General features: G+C 50.3%; 2 protein-coding genes across 4 annotated transcripts in view; one reads left to right on the top strand and one right to left on the bottom strand.

Moving 5' to 3' along the window:
- Nucleotides 1-18,129, bottom strand: part of GTF3C1 (general transcription factor IIIC subunit 1) — a 69,852-nt gene extending 51,723 nt beyond the window's left edge. Inside the window, exons 1-5 of the mRNA XM_084758603.1 lie at nucleotides 17,788-18,129; nucleotides 13,690-13,899; nucleotides 5,822-5,998; nucleotides 5,429-5,572; nucleotides 2,208-2,304 (exon numbers count right to left, since the gene is read on the bottom strand). Of these exons, the coding sequence (XP_084614729.1) occupies nucleotides 2,208-2,304; nucleotides 5,429-5,572; nucleotides 5,822-5,998; nucleotides 13,690-13,899; nucleotides 17,788-18,008 (849 nt within the window). The 5' untranslated portion in view covers nucleotides 18,009-18,129. The remainder of the gene's footprint in view (nucleotides 1-2,207; nucleotides 2,305-5,428; nucleotides 5,573-5,821; nucleotides 5,999-13,689; nucleotides 13,900-17,787) is intronic.
- A 44-nt stretch (nucleotides 18,130-18,173) lies between these two features.
- Nucleotides 18,174-19,339, top strand: part of KATNIP (katanin interacting protein) — a 169,963-nt gene continuing 168,797 nt past the window's right edge. The window contains exon 1 of one of the 3 annotated variants that reach the window (XM_084758619.1): nucleotides 18,174-18,301. Coding sequence is in view for 1 of the 3 variants with exons in the window: in XM_084758617.1 (XP_084614743.1) it covers nucleotides 18,295-18,301 (7 nt within the window). In the remaining 2 variants the exon portion in view is untranslated. The remainder of the gene's footprint in view (nucleotides 18,302-19,339) is intronic. The other 2 variants (XR_014774823.1, XM_084758617.1) reach the window with 2 other exon arrangements.

Raw genomic sequence — 19,339 nt, 5'->3', positions numbered from 1 at the left:
ACCACTGGGTACAGAACATATGGTTCTCCAAGAAATCCAGATGAGTCCCATCTGGCTCCTTCAAACATGCTGGTTTGTACGTGGTGCCTGCTGTTAATTTAGCTGGGCCTGTCAGCTAGAAAGAGCCTTTGGAAACTCATCCATCAACCCTAGCCCAAGCATATGGTGATGGGCTCTGGACCATCCAGAATGAGGGAAGACGACATGTCCCACCTTCAGGGGACCAGCACATTCTGCCCAGCAGAGAGAACCACTGCAGCCACCAAGGACAACACCCACTTCAGGTACAGGCTCATTTAGTCAGCTCTCCTTGGAATCTACTGCAGACTAGACATCTGCAGAGAACATCTAGAAAGCCTTTGTGCTCCATACATCTAGGCCTCGGGTTCAGAGGGCCCCTCCTCACCCACACTGTTCCTCTTTCCTACTCTGCCCTTGGCTCACAGAGCACACAGTAGCCCAACACGCGCTCCCGCCCCACCCTTCTCACCATGGGCCTGCTGTCACACTGCAGCCTCCCTGAGTGCTACCCAAACTTAAAGCCTGAGTTGCAGCTTCAGACCTTACGTCAGTTGTCTTCCGTCCCAGCTGGGTCACCACTCACCACTTTACTCAAACTCAAGGCCCAGTGGCAGCCTACTGGCCAGGTTCTAGCCTGTGTCTTCCACTCAGTGCCTCATCGTTTCCTTCCTGGGCTTCTCCATGCAGCCACTGGCACAGGCATTATCTGAAGCTGAAGCTTCCAGACTCCTGTCTAAGCCAGGCCCTCCAGCCCTCCAACCACAGCCACTCATTGCTGGCTCTAAGAGCGCTAGCTCTCCTGGGGAAAGTCTACCCCACTGAGAGCTGCTGTGAAGCTGTCTAGAGCCACATCTCCCACTGTGCGTTCATCTACTAGGCCTCCCTATGGCACGGTGGTGACAGGACCACCTGCCATCTCCACCCACTTCTGCCTCTTTGAAGTTTGATTCAGCTCTGACTGAACACACTAAGCCATGTGCTCAAGGATACAATGTTCCAGAACAGTGAGGCCATAGTGTTGACCCAAGCAAGACTAGCTGCTTCCTGTCCCCAAGGAAAGGGCAGAAGTGTCCCAATCTCCAGAGAATACACAGGGACAAGGAACACAAAGGAACTGAGCAGCAGACAGCTTTTCTCAGCCTGTAACAATTTTTTTCACTTCTATTTAAGACTCCTGAAAGGTTTTTTTTTTTCAACTTTCCTTTGATTTCCCATTTTTTTGATCAACTAGGACAGAGAAACATCCTATTCCAAACTGCAAGGCATGTGGGACGGCAAAGGCATTGTTTCTGCCAGCATCAGAAGGTAGAGACTTGGTGGGGCTGCTCACTCCCAGCTGGGTCGCCATCGTGAGCACTGGTGGGGCCGTGGGCCTAAGCTCTCAGGGTGTAAAACCAAAGAAGCCAGGCCAGGTTGCAGCCCCTCTGAGGAGACAGGGGCACAACGAAGCTCAGGATGGGAAGAGGTCCTCTCCCTGAAGACGATGAAATCAAAGACTAGCATAGCTCAGGGGGACTTTTGGTGACTGTCCTGAGATATGTGGTCAGAGAGACCACTGAGGAATTCCTTTGAGGACTAATCACTGCATGAAAACTCCATGTCCTGATGTGCAGCAAGCATCTAGCTCTAAGGCTTAACCTCCAGGGTGGCCTCTTCTCCATGGCTAATGCTGGCTCTTGGCTAACAGTGCACTGAGAACATCCCTGCATCCAGGCAGCAGGCTGCCACGAGCTCACTTCCTTTCTCACACATCCCTTCCCAGCTGCTCCTCCTGAGCCTGGGACAGAGCAGGTCAGTAATCGCTTTTTCCTCCCAGCTACTTCAGCATAAAGCCATTGGAGTAAAATTACAAGTTTCATGATGAAAGAAAATCTAAATGTCACAATTTACCATCCCACATGAACTCCGACCATGGGTCTGGAAACAAATCTCAGACAGAATGAAGTCAGTCAAGGGTAAGAATTTCAGTGAAAAACAACGTTTTCTCACTGTGCAAAAGAAAAGGCCAGGGCTGGGATACAGCTCAGTGGTAAAAATACTTAGCAGGCGTTGACTTCCAGCACTACAGAAAGAAAACAGAAATGAAAGGGCCTTTGCAGGGCTCTGGATGGGGCAGCGAGTTTTCAACGCTCCCCAGGCTGTACAGTGCGCTTGCAGCTGTCCACCCAGCCTGCTCAGAGACTTACCAGTTCTTCCCTCAGCTTGCCCAGAGTCTCAATCTGGTTGCTCCGTGTACTGAGCATCATGGACAGCTTCTCCATGAGGATGTCATATTTGCTCCTCCTGCAAGAGACACCAGCCAGTCACTTGTGGAGACCAGTGCTGAGGACCAGCACAGCTCACGTCCAGAGTCACAACAGTGTACAAACTACACTCCAGAGCGGACACATGAACACAACCATTTCTAAACTTCCTTACCTTGGACAGCACGTTAAAGGCTGGTGGGCCTCTCAAGTTCCACCTTGTGGTCACTTGAACAAGAGTGGCGTTATTTCGTGAGGAAGGCTTCTCCAAACTCTGGCCCAAGGCTAAAAGCTTGCTTGCTTACTTACTAACTTATTTATTTATTTATTTGGTTTTTCGAGACACGGTTTCTCTGTGTAGCCTTGGCTGTTCTGGACTTGCACTGTAGATCAGGCTGGTCTCGAACTCACAGGGATCAGCCTGCCTCTGCCTCCTGAGTTCTGGGATTAAAGGCGTGCGCCTCTACCGCGCGGTAAAAGCTTTTTTATATATGCTGAACTCTCCTCACTCCATCAAGGCCTCTCATATTTCTCCTTCTGGCTTCCTTGTGTGACTGACCCAATGCCCACCGCCTTTGTAACATGAAGCTGGTGCGTCATGATAAATGCTTCCAAGAAGCCCAGTGGTCATACAGCCTGTGTCTGGGGAAGGGTGGGAGGAGAAGGAGGAGGAGCCCTCTGACAGCTCAGCTAGTCACAGGCAGTCTGGCTCGACTCCTTGTGGAGGGGAAGAGAAAGCACACGCATGGCGTCCTCAGTGAGGGAAAGAACAAAGAGGAGACGGGCTCCACACTGGGCTCAGAAACACAGGAAGCACTGTCGCGACCATTCTGTAGAGGAAATAATAGTTCAGAGGCACAGGGACTTTGCCCAAGAAAGAGGCAAAGAGTAAACCAGTGATGCTGACTTACCCTGCGCATCTTCTCCTACCACTGGGCCGCCGCCTGTGCACTCTCTCCAACCCTTCTGTTTTCATCATAGGCCATTGCTGAGTGAGCTATTGTTGCTGTTTTGTTTTTGTTTTCTAAAGACAGTCTCATTCTATATCCCAATATGGCCTCAAATTCAGGATCTTCACATCTCAGCCTCCCAAGTGCTGGGATGACAGGTATGTGCTACCACGCTAGGCCAGTCGCACATTTGGCAATATATGAACCATTAAAATAAAAAAAATTGTAAAGCATGATTCTTTCCAAAACTGTATTTTTAAAAGCACAGTAAGGTTGGCAGACTGCTAGAAGACTGATTAGGACTGGTGACATTCTGATAGTGTACACGTGTGAAAAGCACTCAGAATGACACGATGTCTGGCAGGAGTGTAGTTATGACTTACTGGACACCAAGTCAACAAGCTGCATCTGTATGTCCACCTCCTGTAAAGTCACACGCACTGCAGTGGCTGTGGAGACTGAAGTTACACTCACCCCGAGCGCTTACTCCTTCTCTCTGAGGCACATCTAGCTAGGAGGTAAAGGGCAGGGACTCTGACAGTCAGCTAGCAGACGATCAGGTATGGTCTAGGGATGTGTCTGTTTGCCTGTTTCCCAAATGCCTCCTGGTACTGCCCATCCGCACCACACAGTACTGGTGACCAAACCTAAGTGTTTGGAGCTTAGGGCTGCTTTTCTGGGTCCTGCACCTACTTGGCTATTACCCACCCTGGCTTCCATTCCTCACTCCTCCTGCAGAGACTGATATGGAAGACTAGGCAGGTGGCACAGCTGTTACAGGATATTTGAACTCCGAGATTGTGAACTAGAAAAACCTGTATCTTGTGGTATGGTGTAGCCCTAGCACACACCTTTAACCTAAGAGCTTTCTGTAAGCAAAAGCTAAATATAGCCAACCATAGGACAAGAGGCAGAGTAAGCACCTAGCTGGCCAGAAGTGAGCATAAGTCTACACAGGAAGGAGGGACACTGAGTTGGTTTTTAAATAGACAGCTTAGAAAAGGAGAAAGGGTTTTTTCCTGCTGGGATGTCTGCTGAGTAAGAAAATCAGCTTAGTACTTTCTCTGCCTCTCTGAGCTAGTAGGCTTTCATCCCAGCACCTGGCTCCTGACTCTTTATTGGAAAAAAATTGAACAAATAGGATGTTCTTTCTTTGTAACAACACACAACTCTTTCCTCCATGCTCTTTCCAGGTTAATTACTCACTCTAGCTACAAAGAACAAGCCAGAAAAAACCATGCTGGCTCATTCCCAGATTCCCTGGTCCTCAGAAGGGAATGCATGAGCTGGTTTGAATAGGCAGCCCTCGCGCCATTGTTGGAGTAGGTGTGTTGGACAAAGTGTGTCACGGTGGAGATGGGTCTGAGGTCTCGGTATGCTCAAGTCTGGCCACTGAGGCACAGTCTCCTTCTGCTGCCCCCAGATCAAGACGTGTAACTCTTGGCTCCTTGGCCAGCACAATGTCCACCTGCACTCTGTTATTTCCTGCCATGACAATAATGGACTACACCCCTGAACTGTAAGCCAGCTCCAAATAAACATTTTCCTTTGTAAGAGCTGCTTAGTCATGGTGTCTCTTCACAGCAACAGAAACCCTAAGAAATGTGCTTGTTTTACCAGTACTCTATACTAGTGGGACTATGATACCCAGCTAAAATGTCACTTTCCTACATTGTGATCATTTGGCAGACCTTTACTGTGTATGTCACCATACACAACAGTTATTAGGCTGTATGACTGAAAAACATTCAATCTAAAATTAACATAATTAAACAACTTTGCGACTGTGTTTAATCAAATTTGGTTTACTTCAAATTTTCCTTCCCTACTCCTCAAAAAAAGTTAATTAATAGTTCCTATTGTTACTGGGCATGTTGGTACATGCCTTTAATTCCAGCACTCAGGAGGCAGAGGCAGGTATGAAATCTCTGTGAGTTTGAGGCCAGCCTGGTCTACAGAGTGAGTCCAGGACAGGCAAGGATACACAGAGAAACCCTGTCAACAAAACAAAACAATTCCTATTGTTGGGTTATATTTTTTCCTCTTCTTTTCTGTATAATTACTAGGCTTTCTAAATGAGCAGGACATATTTTCATTAGAAACAAATATAAAACATCTTTCTGAAAAGCTTTATGTTCTGGCCTTTAAGAATCTTAAAAAGACATGTAGTTACAACACAAAAGAACTAAATATTTTGTTTTCTACAAACCACACCTGTCCACATGAAAGCGGTTAAGGAGCAGGAGGATGGAGTGTTGCTGGGCTCCAGTAGGTAGTCGGATCACATGTGACTGCATTGTAATGAGCCCATTCTTATTCAGAATTTTTCTGTGATAATGAAGCTTTCCAGCGTCGACCCTGCAGGAGAAGAGAGTGGTTACCCAGCTCATTTTACTGGTAGTTTTACCCTTACACGTAGCTTCTCACTTGCACATAAATACCAGGCACACACACACTGTGTAGCCTGCCAGCCTAAGAGAAATGTCACGAGAAGCAATGGCCTGGAACAAAAAGCCATGCCTTAGGGAAGGCACGGCAGCAGGCCCTTGCATTTAGGATAAAGTATAATGGCGTGTAATTTAGAGTGGAGACACTAGCCCAGCTTACTTGAAAGCGGTGGTATGAAGGTCTCGTTGCAGCTCCCCTTGCCACCTGGACCGGCCTAACCGCTCCAAAATGCAGTAGGAGAAATCAGGAAGCTTCAGGTCAGGGTCTCCCTCAAGGCCTATCAAGGCCCGATAGCGCATGTCCTGGGAGGCCACGATGATGAGCTTCTTACCCCACCTGCAAGTCACAACAACAGCACAAGAAAGCAGGGCCTTCTGTCATGTCTGCTTCTTCTGAGACATTCACAGTACCCCAGCTCTGATTCACAAGGTCAGAGTCAGAGTTGCTGGGAGCTGGACACACTCACACACCTTACAACAGCCGGCCCCCGTCCTCACACACCTTACAACAGCCGGCCCCCGTCCTCACACACCTTACAACAGCCGGCCCCCGTCCTCACACACCTTACAGCAGTCGGCCTCCATCCTCACACACCTTACAGCAGTCTGCCTCCATCCTCACACACCTTACAGCAGTCTGCCTCCATCCTCACACACCTTACAGCAGTCTGCCTCCGTCCTCACACACCTTACAGCAGTCTGCCTCCGTCCTCACACACCTTACAGCAGTCTGCCTCCGTCCTCACACACCTTACAGCAGTCTGCCTCCGTCCTCACACACCTTACAACAGTCTGCCTCCGTCCTCACACACCTTACAGCAGTCTGCCTCCATCCTCACACACCTTACAGCAGTCTGCCTCCGTCCTCACACACCTTACAGCAGTCTGCCTCCGTCCTCACACACCTTACAGCAGTCTGCCTCCGTCCTCACACACCTTACAGCAGTCTGCCTCCGTCCTCACACACCTTACAGCAGTCTGCCTCCGTCCTCACACACCTTACAACAGTCTGCCTCCGTCCTCACACACCTTACAGCAGTCTGCCTCCATCCTCACACACCTTACAACAGTCTGCCTCCGTCCTCACACACCTTACAGCAGTCTGCCTCCGTCCTCACACACCTTACAACAGTCTGCCTCCATCCTCACACACCTTACAGCAGTCTGCCTCCGTCCTCACACACCTTACAGCAGTCTGCCTCCATCCTCACACACCTTACAACAGTCTGTCTCCATCCTCACACACCTTACAGCAGTCTGCCTCCGTCCTCACACACCTTACAGCAGTCTGCCTCCGTCCTCACACACCTTACAACAGTCTGCCTCCATCCTCACACACCTTACAACAGTCTGCCTCCATCCTCACACACCTTACAACAGTCTGCCTCCATCCTCACACACCTTACAACAGTCTGCCTCCGTCCTCACACACCTTACAACAGTCTGCCTCCGTCCTCACACACCTTACAACAGTCTGCCTCCGTCCTCACACACCTTACAACAGTCTGCCTCCGTCCTCACACACCTTACAACAGTCTGCCTCCGTCCTCACACACCTTACAGCAGTCGGCCTCCGTCCTCACACACCTTACAACAGTGTGTCTCCGTCCTCACACACCTTACAACAGTCTGCCTCCGTCCTCACACACCTTACAACAGTCTGTCTCCATCCTCACACACCTTACAACAGTCTGCCTCCATCCTCACACACCTTACAACAGTCTGCCTCCATCCTCACACACCTTACAACAGTCTGCCTCCATCCTCACACACCTTATAACAGTCGGCCTCCGTCCTCACACACCTTACAACAGTCTGCCTCCATCCTCACACACCTTACAACAGTCTGCCTCCGTCCTCACACACCTTACAACAGTCTGCCTCCGTCCTCACACACCTTACAACAGTCTGCCTCCGTCCTCACACACCTTACAACAGTCTGCCTCCGTCCTCACACACCTTACAACAGTCTGCCTCCGTCCTCACACACCTTACAGCAGTCGGCCTCCGTCCTCACACACCTTACAACAGTGTGTCTCCGTCCTCACACACCTTACAACAGTCTGCCTCCGTCCTCACACACCTTACAACAGTCTGTCTCCATCCTCACACACCTTACAACAGTCTGCCTCCGTCCTCACACACCTTACAACAGTCTGCCTCCATCCTCACACACCTTACAACAGTCTGCCTCCATCCTCACACACCTTACAACAGTCTGCCTCCGTCCTCACACACCTTACAACAGTCTGCCTCCGTCCTCACACACCTTACAACAGTCTGCCTCCGTCCTCACACACCTTACAACAGTCTGCCTCCGTCCTCACACACCTTACAGCAGTCTGCCTCCGTCCTCACACACCTTACAGCAGTCTGCCTCCGTCCTCACACACCTTACAGCAGACTGCCTCCGTCCTCACACACCTTACAACAGTCTGCCTCCGTCCTCACACACCTTACAGCAGTCTGCCTCCATCCTCACACACCTTACAACAGTCTGCCTCCATCCTCACACACCTTACAGCAGTCTGCCTCCGTCCTCACACACCTTACAACAGTCTGCCTCCATCCTCACACACCTTACAGCAGTCTGCCTCCGTCCTCACACACCTTACAGCAGTCTGCCTCCATCCTCACACACCTTACAGCAGTCGGCCTCCGTCCTCACACACCTTACAGCAGTCGGCCTCCGTCCTCACACACCTTACAGCAGTCTGCCTCCGTCCTCACACACCTTACAGCAGTCTGCCTCCATCCTCACACACCTTACAGCAGTCGGCCTCCGTCCTCACACACCTTACAGCAGTCGGCCTCCGTCCTCACACACCTTACAACAGTGTGTCTCCGTCCTCACACACCTTACAACAGTCTGCCTCCGTCCTCACACACCTTACAACAGTCTGTCTCCATCCTCACACACCTTACAACAGTCTGCCTCCGTCCTCACACACCTTACAACAGTCTGCCTCCATCCTCACACACCTTACAACAGTCTGCCTCCATCCTCACACACCTTATAACAGTCTGCCTCCGTCCTCACACACCTTACAACAGTCTGCCTCCGTCCTCACACACCTTACAACAGTCTGCCTCCATCCTCACACACCTTACAACAGTCTGCCTCCGTCCTCACACACCTTACAACAGTCTGCCTCCGTCCTCACACACCTTACAACAGTCTGCCTCCATCCTCACACACCTTACAACAGTCTGCCTCCATCCTCACACACCTTACAACAGTCTGCCTCCGTCCTCACACACCTTACAGCAGTCTGCCTCCGTCCTCACACAGCCCCAGGGTTACTGCCTGGCTGTGGTTCTCATGGACCTGTACAGAGAATTCCTGGTCTCATCATTCAGCTGTCAACTCCTTAGGCCTTCCAGAAGATGCTAATCCCACCCCAACCATGCTCAGATTCTTCACAGTACTTGGAATTCTCGGCAACAGCCTTGCAACACTGTCACTTTCATTCAGTACTGTCACTGCAGGCAGGTTGTGACTTTGTTCACCTGGTGTAACTATAGCAACAGGGAAACGCACTAGGACAGAAGTTGGTACCAGGAACAGGGTGTTGTTGTGATGGACCTGACCATGTGGCACAGAAGCCATCTGTATCTTGAACTGTTCTGAGGTAGAAAGGTGGATGATTTTGGATCTTTGGGCAGAAACACCACTGAGTTTAATGAGCTCTTGTGGGAACCTGGAAGACAATGCTAACAGCAACTCTGACAATGGAGGCTGGCCCGTGAAAGATCAGAGAGAAGCAAAGATTATTGGGGCCATTCATGTGACATTCTGGATTAGGAGTCTATAGAAGTTAAACCTTTTGCTACGAAGACAACAGATGCTGATTAACTGGGGCTGAGAATCAACAATGATTTGTAAGAGACCAACATCACTCAGACAAAATCTTTTGGGTAGTTTTGTTGAGAGCAAACACACAGAAGTGGTCCAGAGGGAGAAAGGCTGCATCCCACGCTGGAAGCTGGCCTACAATGTCTGTGATTCTCTCGTATGGTATACGCCATGAAAGGATCATGGAGAGCAGCTGAGGCTTTGCACTGTGTGGCAGGGTCAGTCTCTTAAAAAGAGGCCAGAGAGGGACACTGGTGAGATTACAGCCACAGCAGCACTGGAAAGCCCAGGACTTAGAGCTCACAGACATAAGCTGGCACTACATGGCATGGTCAGAACCACTGAAGAGGAAGGAGACCACTGGCCAAGGTGCAATCTCAAGTAGAGTATTTTGGGGGCTGGAGAAACAGATCAGCAGTTAAACCCTCTTGCTGTTCTCACAGAAGACCAGAGTTTTGAGTTCCCAGAATGCACCTCTAACTCTAGGAGATCTAATGCCCTCTTCTGGCCTCCACCAACACTGGTGTGTGTGTATGTGTGCGTGTGTTTGTGCATGTGCACACATTAGAATTTTTGTTGTTGTTGTTGTTTTGAGACACGGTTTCTCTGTGTAGCCTTGGCTGTCCTGGACTTGCTCTGTAGACCAGGCTGGCCTCCCACTCACTGCAATCCACCTGCCTCTGCCTCCCTGAATGTTGGGACTAAAGGCTACCACAGCTGACTGGATTTTTTTTTTTTTTTAAGAATATGAATCTTTGTGCTGGGGCCTCTGGGTCCATAGTGTGTGCAATGTTTAGTTTTTAACTTCAAGTGTCCATTTGAAGGGTTAATTAGCACTCAGCACGTAACTGACACACATCTTTGAGAGTGTCTGCAAGAGCTTTTCTAGCGAGGAACTGAACAAAGAAGACTTGCCCTGAACAACGTGAACAAAAGGAGTCAGGGAGAAAGCCCGCTAGGTACCAGCATTGGGCTGTTTCATGACTCGTCAAGATGCACACCCCGTGTGCTCCTGCAATGCCTTCCTGAGCCTGGGGAACTAACTGTACCCTATCAAACCCTCAGCCAGGATAGATCCTTCCTAAGTTGTTTTCTGCCAGGTCCTCTATCATAGCAGTAAAAAAAAAAAAAAAAAGAACTGTGTGTGTATCATCACACTATGGCTAAACCTCACTGCTGCCTAAAACTGCAAACTGAGCTGCTCCACTCACGCTGTGGCCCAGCTGTGGGAGACACCCAGCCCTCACTCATTGCTTGGCTCCAGGTGACTGAGCTGGAGGACTACCCTCTCCGGGAGGACAGTGCCACGGAGGGTTTACAGAAAGCACTTTGGCTCCTTTCTGTTCTGCTGCTCACTAACATCTGGGCCTGAGGTCTCAGCAGCCCACATGCTCCACTTAGTCACACAGGTAGGTTTCTGTGCTCCTGCACCTACCAGATTATTTCATTTCTCCAAGCAAACAACAAGAAAGAGATTGTCTTTGTAACGTGTGAGGGTTAACACAGGTGAAGTCTATACAGTCCAGTTTGTCAAAGAGTTAAGACCTAAACCATTTTTTTTTTTTTGCCTCAAAACAAGCTCATTAAGAGAAACTACAAGAGACTAGCTGGGTAAAAGACTGCAAACAGAGGAACAGGCTTACTGATTATTCATTCTCCTTCCTCATGTCAACTCTTATCCTGCACTATCATCAGGCCAACAGTTGTGTTAGGGACTGACTGCCAAGCCATCCTGGAAGTGCCCAATTTCAACTGCATTAAGAGCCGCCCAGTCACTGGTCCCATGACTCCGGCCACTGCACATTTGTGAACTGTGACCATCATTTTGCTGAGCAGAGTGTACAGTGCCATGCATCAAGATAAGTAAAAAATCTACCTTCAAGGAACTCACAGGGAAAAGCCAGAAAATGAATGGCCACATTAGGAGCTCTAATTCCAGGCAGAACAACTCTGGGCACAGAGCTTTTGCAAAAGCGTCTGTGTGGTGAGCAGTGGGTGCACACCACAGTCTCAGAAACCTCTAGAGCCAGCAGGGAGCTGGATGGGAAGGAGAAGGGCAAGGAACAGAGCCTGCCCTATCACTGGCCAGGCTTGCTTTGAAAGACCAGGGGTGGCATGGCTGGCTGGAATGTAGTGCATGCCAATGACCAGAGAGCTAAGAGAGGCTGGAAACTCCAATTTGATGACACAGCTTCAAAGCCAACAGGCAGCACCGCACTGCCAAGCTCCTGCGAGACCTGCGACGTTAGTGCTGAGCACAATGAAGTCTCTACTGTTAGGGAGATGATGGGCTGGTGAGGAAGGATGCTGTCAGTGAACCCCTGAAGGACTCTGGCACAACCAATAGTTTTTGCTAGCTCTAACTGTAACCTTCCTGCAAATGGTCAATTTTGGAAACCCAAATGCCCTTAATTGCTCACTGTGCCACTCTTTCCTCACCAGACCACCAGAGTAATCTGATGGCACCTGGGTAGAAAAGACACTTAATGAAGGGTGCAGCTGCTGTGGGGGTAGGGGATGGGGTGCTGGTGTGAGGGGAGACCATTCTAAGTACAAGGAACAGCACATACCTTTCCCTTCTGAAACAAGAGGTCTGACATATTCTACCTGAAGCACAGGGAAAACAGTAACTTGAGGGTGCCTAGGTGACAAAGCTCAGCAGGCAGGGACAAAGTGACAACGAGTCTCTGGGCCACAGTAAACAGAACACGTGGCAAATGAGAAGAAGACCACTGGGGAGGAGAAGGAGTGGCTGGTACCTAGCTTGTCTGAAGGGGACTGTGACTTCTGCTGCTTTATAAAAACCAGTCTTTCACATGGCTAAGTCTTGTGGGGGGTTTTCCCCCAAGAGATACTGGAAATCCATGTTTCTAGATGTTAACAATGAAGAAACCTCTAAAATAAACACAACCTCAATCTGGACAAAGCTTGCCCGTGGGTGAGCTGTGGTCATGAGCAATGAGAAGACCATCTAAGATGGCATTTTCATCTCAGGACAACCTCCAATCAGTATGGAAGGGGGAGGAGAGACCATACCAATGGCTAAAGACAAATTTAGAAAGATAAGTTAGCAGGGCATGACAGACAACTGAGTACAGACCTCAGAGAGGGGGCCTCGGAAGAGACCCACATCCGTGACTTATGCAGCCTGGCTCCTAATAATGCCTCTGACCAGGACAAAGAGAAAAGAGAACGAGGCAGGTTTGGGATGGAAAGACACCACCACCACCACAGCGTATGAGGGGCTCATTACTGAAATACTACATGAGACATTTGGGAGCAGCCAATACTCGATAGGGTGGGAGGAGCAGGGGATCCACCAAAAGCTGGTGAAGAACACTAAGGGAAACAAGAATGCAGGAAGCCGAGGGCCAACGCTCTATGTCGGAGGCTAAGGGCTTGCTGACTGTGATCTCACAAGTAATGTGTCAGGCAGGAGTCACATCTGTAAGAAGCAGAAGAGTGAAAGTGAGGGGAAGACGGATATGCAGAGAACCCAGTGTCTCTTTCAGGAAGCTTGCTGTGAGACAGACAACATGGGGCCAAGAAAGGGGGTAGTTATCAGGTGGGTGAGCCTGTCAGTGTGCTTAGGAAAATGCCCCAGAACGTGAGCAGAAGAGAAAATTCCAGAGAAAGAATGGACAGACCAGTGGAAGAGAAGAAGAGGTGCAGAGAGCTGGGCTGATGGGAGGGGAAGGAGACAGACTCGTCCAGACCAGCCTAGGACAGGGTCATGCATCTCATGGCCTCTGATAAAGGGGGGAGCACAACATGCAAACCCCCAAGTGGAGGGAGAAAGCGAGCAGAGTCCGCAAGGGCAGCTTCCCATGCCCCGGGAAGACAGGAAGGAGGTGGGCCGTAGTGGGGCACTTGAGAAATACCATAGTTTGGACTGCTCAATTTTGGCAGAATGGGATAGCGACTGAGAGCTCAAAAAGGGGAGGTGATGAGCACAGGGCAGAGCCAGGGTAAGAGCACAAAGGGCTGGGCAGATGCTGGCTCCAACAGGACTGTGAACACGAAAGCCAGGGAGAGTCAGGACCACTGAACTCACAAGGCAGGCCCCGGGAGCGGCGTGGGTGCAGGGCAGCAGGGCGAGGAGATGCACCAGAGGCTGTACCTGACTTCAGCGCACCCAGATACCAGGGAACTGTGGAGTGTGAGTCAATTACCTGCTGAAGGCTTCTACCATTGTACAACGCGGCTGCAAACACTTGGTCCTGATGTTACTGGTAATGTCCTTCCTCTCCTTAAAGTACCGACAGGAGCCTTGGATGCCGTCTTTATTCTCTAAGATCATGTGAATCGGGTAGACATCCTCCAAAGTGACAGGGTCTCTCCTGGACTCCAAAATTCCAGTTTCCAAGTCAATTTCTTCATATCTACGGAGGAAAACATATACATCAAACTCTGACTCAGCTTCAGAGATAACATGCACCTGGCATCCTCTGCCAAGACCGTGCAGACCCCACAGGGACATACAGGTGAGGTTACTCAGTCTCTCACAATACAATCTTTTTCTTTTTAAGATAATACTTCTTTGCAGCCCGGACTGGCCTTGAATTTCAGATGCTTCTGCCTTAGCTTCCTGAGTGGTAGGATTACAAGCAGGCACCACTATGCCTGGCCTGCAATTAATCTTGACAAGCAGTTTTCTGCCTTTCTTTTATTTTGAGACAGGGTCTGAAATATTCTAGGCAAGCTTGAGCTCCATACTACATAGACAAGAATGATCTAGAAGTCTTTTTTTTTTTTTAAAGATTTATTTATTATGTATACAGTGCTCTGCCTGCATGTGCACCTGCAGGCCAGAAGAGGGCATCAGATCACATTATAGGTGGTTGTGAGCCACCATGTGGTTGCTGAGAATTGAACTCAGGACCACTGGAAGAGCAGTCAGTGCTCCTAACTGCTGAGCCATCTCTCCAGCCCCCTGACCTAGAACTCTTAATCCTCCTGCTTCACCTCCCACACACTGGAATTATAGGCACAATTCCACCATTTCTGTTTTATAGAGTCCTAAGGCTTAAACCAACCGAGCTACAACTCCAGCCCAGGTGCTTACCTCTCTATCTCAGAGAAAAAGGCCTTTCTAGGATCGCAACCCACCCAGAACCGGACACCTGCTCCACCTTACTGAACAGAGCCTTTTGTTTTCCCTCCACATCTAGTTCCTGGTCTCTAGATCACCCAAGGTTGTCCTCCGCTGACAGCGTCCCCTCTTTAGTCATCTCCCCAGTTCCCTTACCCAGTGTTATGGTTTTGAAGGTTGCCTGCATGCAAACAATTCCATCTTAGAATGCCCAGGCTTGTCTTCTGTTTTATGGTGGTAGGATGGAACCCAGAGCCTTGCCCATGCCAGGGCATATCCCTAGCCCTTTGGTTCCTCCTATTTCCCCCCAAACACCAATTCAACATCGTCAGCAGTCTAACAAACATTTCAAATTCCATGAGCTCAAACAGGCCTGTTTCCCCGCCTCCTATGCAGTCCCTGGAGCTGAGCACATGCTCTCAGGTGCCTCTTATCAGCTGGCATCTTTAAGTCTCCTCCTTTAGGAGGGTGAACTAAGGTAAGGTATTGTTTGCCTTGGAGCCCGGCTAGCATCCTTCTCTAGTGTAACTGAGATGACACATCTGTACTTTTAAAACTTTTAGAAAACTGTTGTCCTCTCTATGAACTTTGTCCTATATAACCCTCAATTTTCAGGTCTTCCAGGATACACTGTGGCATGTTCTCTCCTCCTCCACCCACACTTTAATCTTGGTTGAAGGTGATGCCTCCTCCATCCAGCCTTGAAATGTAGGTGTAGCTTCGGGAGGTGTCCAATCACAAGGCTCTCCCGGGGATGATCTCTTGATTACCAAGTGCCCAGAATGACTCACAAAGGTCTAGCCCAGCCCCCCCCCCCCCATGCCTGCTTCGCCCACTAGAATTCTGTTTACTAACCAGAATCTTCTCTTAGATTTAAAGAAGACTCACAGTAGAGTTAGCACCTCTCCCAGACTCACCCACTTCTCTTCCCTACTCAGGGAAGGGGGTCAGTGTTCAGTCAGGTGTGTCAGCAGCTGACCTCCATTTCTGTCATCCCACAGCCCTAGTCACCAAATTCTCTCAACTGTCTTGCTAACACGTCTTTTTATTAATTTTAAGATTAATTAATAAGTTAATAAATTAATTTGGTTTTTCGAGCCAGGGTTTCTCTGTGTAGCCTTGGCAGTTCTGTAGACCAGAATGGCCTCAGAGATCCACCTGCCTCTGTCCAAAGTCATGAGCCACCACTAGTCGGATTATCTTGTCTTTTTTTGGTTTCTTATGTCAGGGTTTCTGTGTGTAGCCTTGGCTGTCCTGGATTTACTTTGTAGACCAGGCTGGCCTTGAACTCGCAAAGATCTGCCTGCCTCTGCCTCCCAGAGTGCTGGGATTATTAAAGGCGTGCAACACCATGCCCGACTGTTTCTCTCTCTCTTTTTAAACATAGGCGCTCACCGTGTAGCTGGAGCTGGTCTTGAACTCAGGTCCTCCTACCTGAGCCTGCAGGGATTACAGGTGTGTGCCACTACGCCCGGCTACCTGGTAAGTCTTGATCCCATGTGTTCTTCATTCCGATCCCCACCTGACTAGAAAAAACTAGTCCCCGACTGGTTGTGACTGCCGCTAATCTTACACCCTGCTTTGGAGACTTGCTACTGTCATTAGGGTAAAGAACAGCTTCTTCAGCTGGGCGTGGTGGCGCACGCCTTTAATCCCAGCACTAGGAGGCAAATGCAGGTCAGATCTCTTGTGAGTTCAAGGCCAGCCTCGTCTACAAAGAGAGTCCAAGACAGCCAGGGCTCTGTGTAACAAAGTAACCTTGTTTTAGAAAACAAAAAACAAAAACCCCAGCTTCTTCAAGTGGATTAAATAATCACAGGTTCCCTTGAAGCCAAATGTGGTTAAGGGCAGAGTGGATGCTGAACCTAGATTTCCTGGATTCAAGTTCTAGAACGTGTAGTTGATGACGTTGTACTAGCTGCCCCTGTGAGCTTTGTTTTCTCTTCAGAATACCTACCTCTTCAGGGTGCTGTGAGACTTTCTACACCACGTGAGTTATCTCAAACAGTCACACCTCACAGTGAGCATACACAAGTGGCAAGAATACGCCCCATTCTCTGCTTCCAAGCTTATACGCAGGCACATGTAGTTTCCTTCTCTCCTGCTAGGCCATCCTACTTGGTTGGCTCTGTCCGTTTGGAGCACTCTTGGCCAAGTGGCCACCTAAACCTAAACTTGTCTGGCTCTTTATTACCTCTAGGAACCTCCTCTGACCTTCAAAATACAGCTTCAGAGTTCTGACTTGAAGGGCATGGTGGGACGCACGTGCAATCCAAGTGCTAGGGGGCAGAGGCGGGAGGGTATGAAGCCAGACTGGACTATATAGTCGGCTCGTTCTTAATTAAAAAAAAAAAAAAAAAATTCAAGGGCTGGAGAGATGGCTTAGTGGTTAAGAGCACTGACTACTCTTCCAGAGGTCGTGAGTTCAATTCCCAGCAAACCATCCACAATAAGATCTAGTGCCCTCTTCTGGCCTGCAGGTGTACATGCAAGCAGAACACTGTATACATAATAAATAAATACTTTTTTAAAAAATTGAAGAGGGGTGGGCTGAGGCTAAGAGTGTTCTCGGTGGTAAAAACTCATGTCTAGAACATGCAAGGGGTCGGAGAGGGACAGACAAACAGGAGAAAGAACAAGTGCATGTGGCAATCCCTGAATCCTGTGCTTGTCCCTTATAACGTCTCTGTGGTCAGTTTCCTCCTCCGTAAAATGAAGACAATAGTGTCTCGCTCACAGTGCAAGGTATTGATCTACTTCCTTAGTTCTGCCGCTTCCAGAACAGGGTTTTAGAATCCACTTATGGGAAGCGACCAATATACCTCGGCTATTCTTTTCACTGCTATGTTCGGTGCTATGCAGACCTCCAGTTGCCCAGGCTTTCAGGACAGAAAGCTCCCTGAAGGACCTCACCTGGTTCCACGTTTCCCACTCCCGGCCTATCAGCCAACTTAAAGGAACTCTGACTCCTTCAACATCCAGGGAAACAATTCGGTCCCAGTGGATGCCCCCCTCCCCCAAGCTCATCATCTTGGGCCTGCCGGGGCGCAGGGAGCTCAGGTTAGCCCGCCTCTCGCGCCCCTCCCCCTCCCCCACGTCCCACGGTCTCCGCTCTGCACCGCTCCACCCCGCCCCCTCCAGGCTCTCAGCCCCCCGCCCCACCCTGGTGGTAGCTGACCGGTCTTGGAGCTGCAGGTCCGGTCGCTCTCGTGGCTCCTCGTAAAAACTGATGCCCGGGTGCGTAGCTAGGGCCCGCCACAGAAACTCCTGCGTCAAGGGCTCCAGCGGCAATGGGAAGGGAGGCGAGCGGGACTCTAGGCGGCTCCACAGTGCGGGCAGACAGAGGCCGTCGAGCCCCTCCAGGGCTACCTCGTCCAACAACGACTCGAGCGCGTCCATGGCCGCTTCAGTTAGCAGCAGCCCGGGCGCCTGCGCGTCTCGCCACCGAGGCCCGGGCCCAGCGCGCCTGCGCACGGCGATCGGCAACCTGGGGAAGGCGGGCCAGACACCCAAGTACAGAGGGGGCAGTCCCACAGCTCCGCCGTGACGTCACGCTTCTCGGGGGGGCGGGCTCAATGAATGGAGCTCCCTCGCCATTGGTCCGGAACTTCGTAGTAACCAGGGGAACTGCAAACAGTGTCAGGGCCGTTTCCGGTTCGGGAGCCCGGAACCGCCGCCTCTAGGGATGGACGGTTAGTGTCCGTGGGCCCCGCCGGGAGGTCGGGCGGCTGTCCCCTTCATCCCTCGGAGGCGTCTTGGGACTGATTGCCAGGCCGCAGGGCCCCGGGCCCGAGCTGGTGTCCAGCCTGAGGGAAAGGGTCTGGCGGTGCGGGATTGGGGACCGCGACACTGCAATGGTCTTGTAGGAAACCCTTTCAGCTCTATTGAGGGGGCACGGGGAAGAGATTGGCGTTGGGGAGGCCTGAGAAGAATCAGGGTGGTGCTGGGATGGTCGCTGGGAGCGTGGAAGTTGGTTGGAAGTAAGCGTGCCCCCTGGGAGTACGTTTGTCAGCTACTAGCATCAGGAGTGGAGGGAAACGGCCGGGAATACTTCTGTGTGCTTTGGTGTTGTTGGTAGCTCGCGGTAACTGAGTACTCTTCGGTGCCAGGGCCCTCGGTAGCTACCGACAAGTTCAAACGTTTCACAGCAGCCCTTTGGGATAGTTACGAAGGGAGCTGAGGCTTAGAGAAGGCTGGCAGTTTGCCTGTCCAAAGTCAGATAACTAATAAGAGGCAACGTTAAGTAAGACTCCTGGAACCTGTTTCTGAAGTAGAATTACGAGGATTTGACATTTGAAGAGGGGTTTAGAAGCCTTTCATTTCCAGAGCCTGGACCTGTCTACAGGGGCACGTTTGGTGGCCTGGGACTGAAAATCGGTTTCCAATCCGTAAAGAAGCTGCTGCTCAGATCTAGCCGTGTTTCAGGAGAAAGTCTTAAACTGTGACAGCCAATCATCTGCCTTCAGGCCAAAGGCAGCCTGGTTAGAATCACTCACTATGGGTGCTCACAAGCCCCCCCTGGGAATAGCTACTCTGATACCCAGCTTTTCCAATGGGAACACTGATGTCTTGGAGACTGGAAGGGTCCATGTTAATGTGCTATTTCACAGTGCGTTACTGCCCCTTACTTCCGGGGAGTTTGTGTTCCTTTAATAGCCAGTGGATACAGCATGGAAAGACATGTTACCATTGAATGTGTTATATGTGCTTAGACGATGTCTTTGTCCTTT

This window comes from Acomys minous (genome assembly GCF_964271855.1).
Source record: "Acomys minous genome assembly, chromosome: 2".
In the NCBI taxonomy this organism is placed as follows: domain Eukaryota; kingdom Metazoa; phylum Chordata; class Mammalia; order Rodentia; family Muridae; genus Acomys; species Acomys minous.
This window is presented reverse-complemented; position numbering and strand designations above follow the sequence as displayed.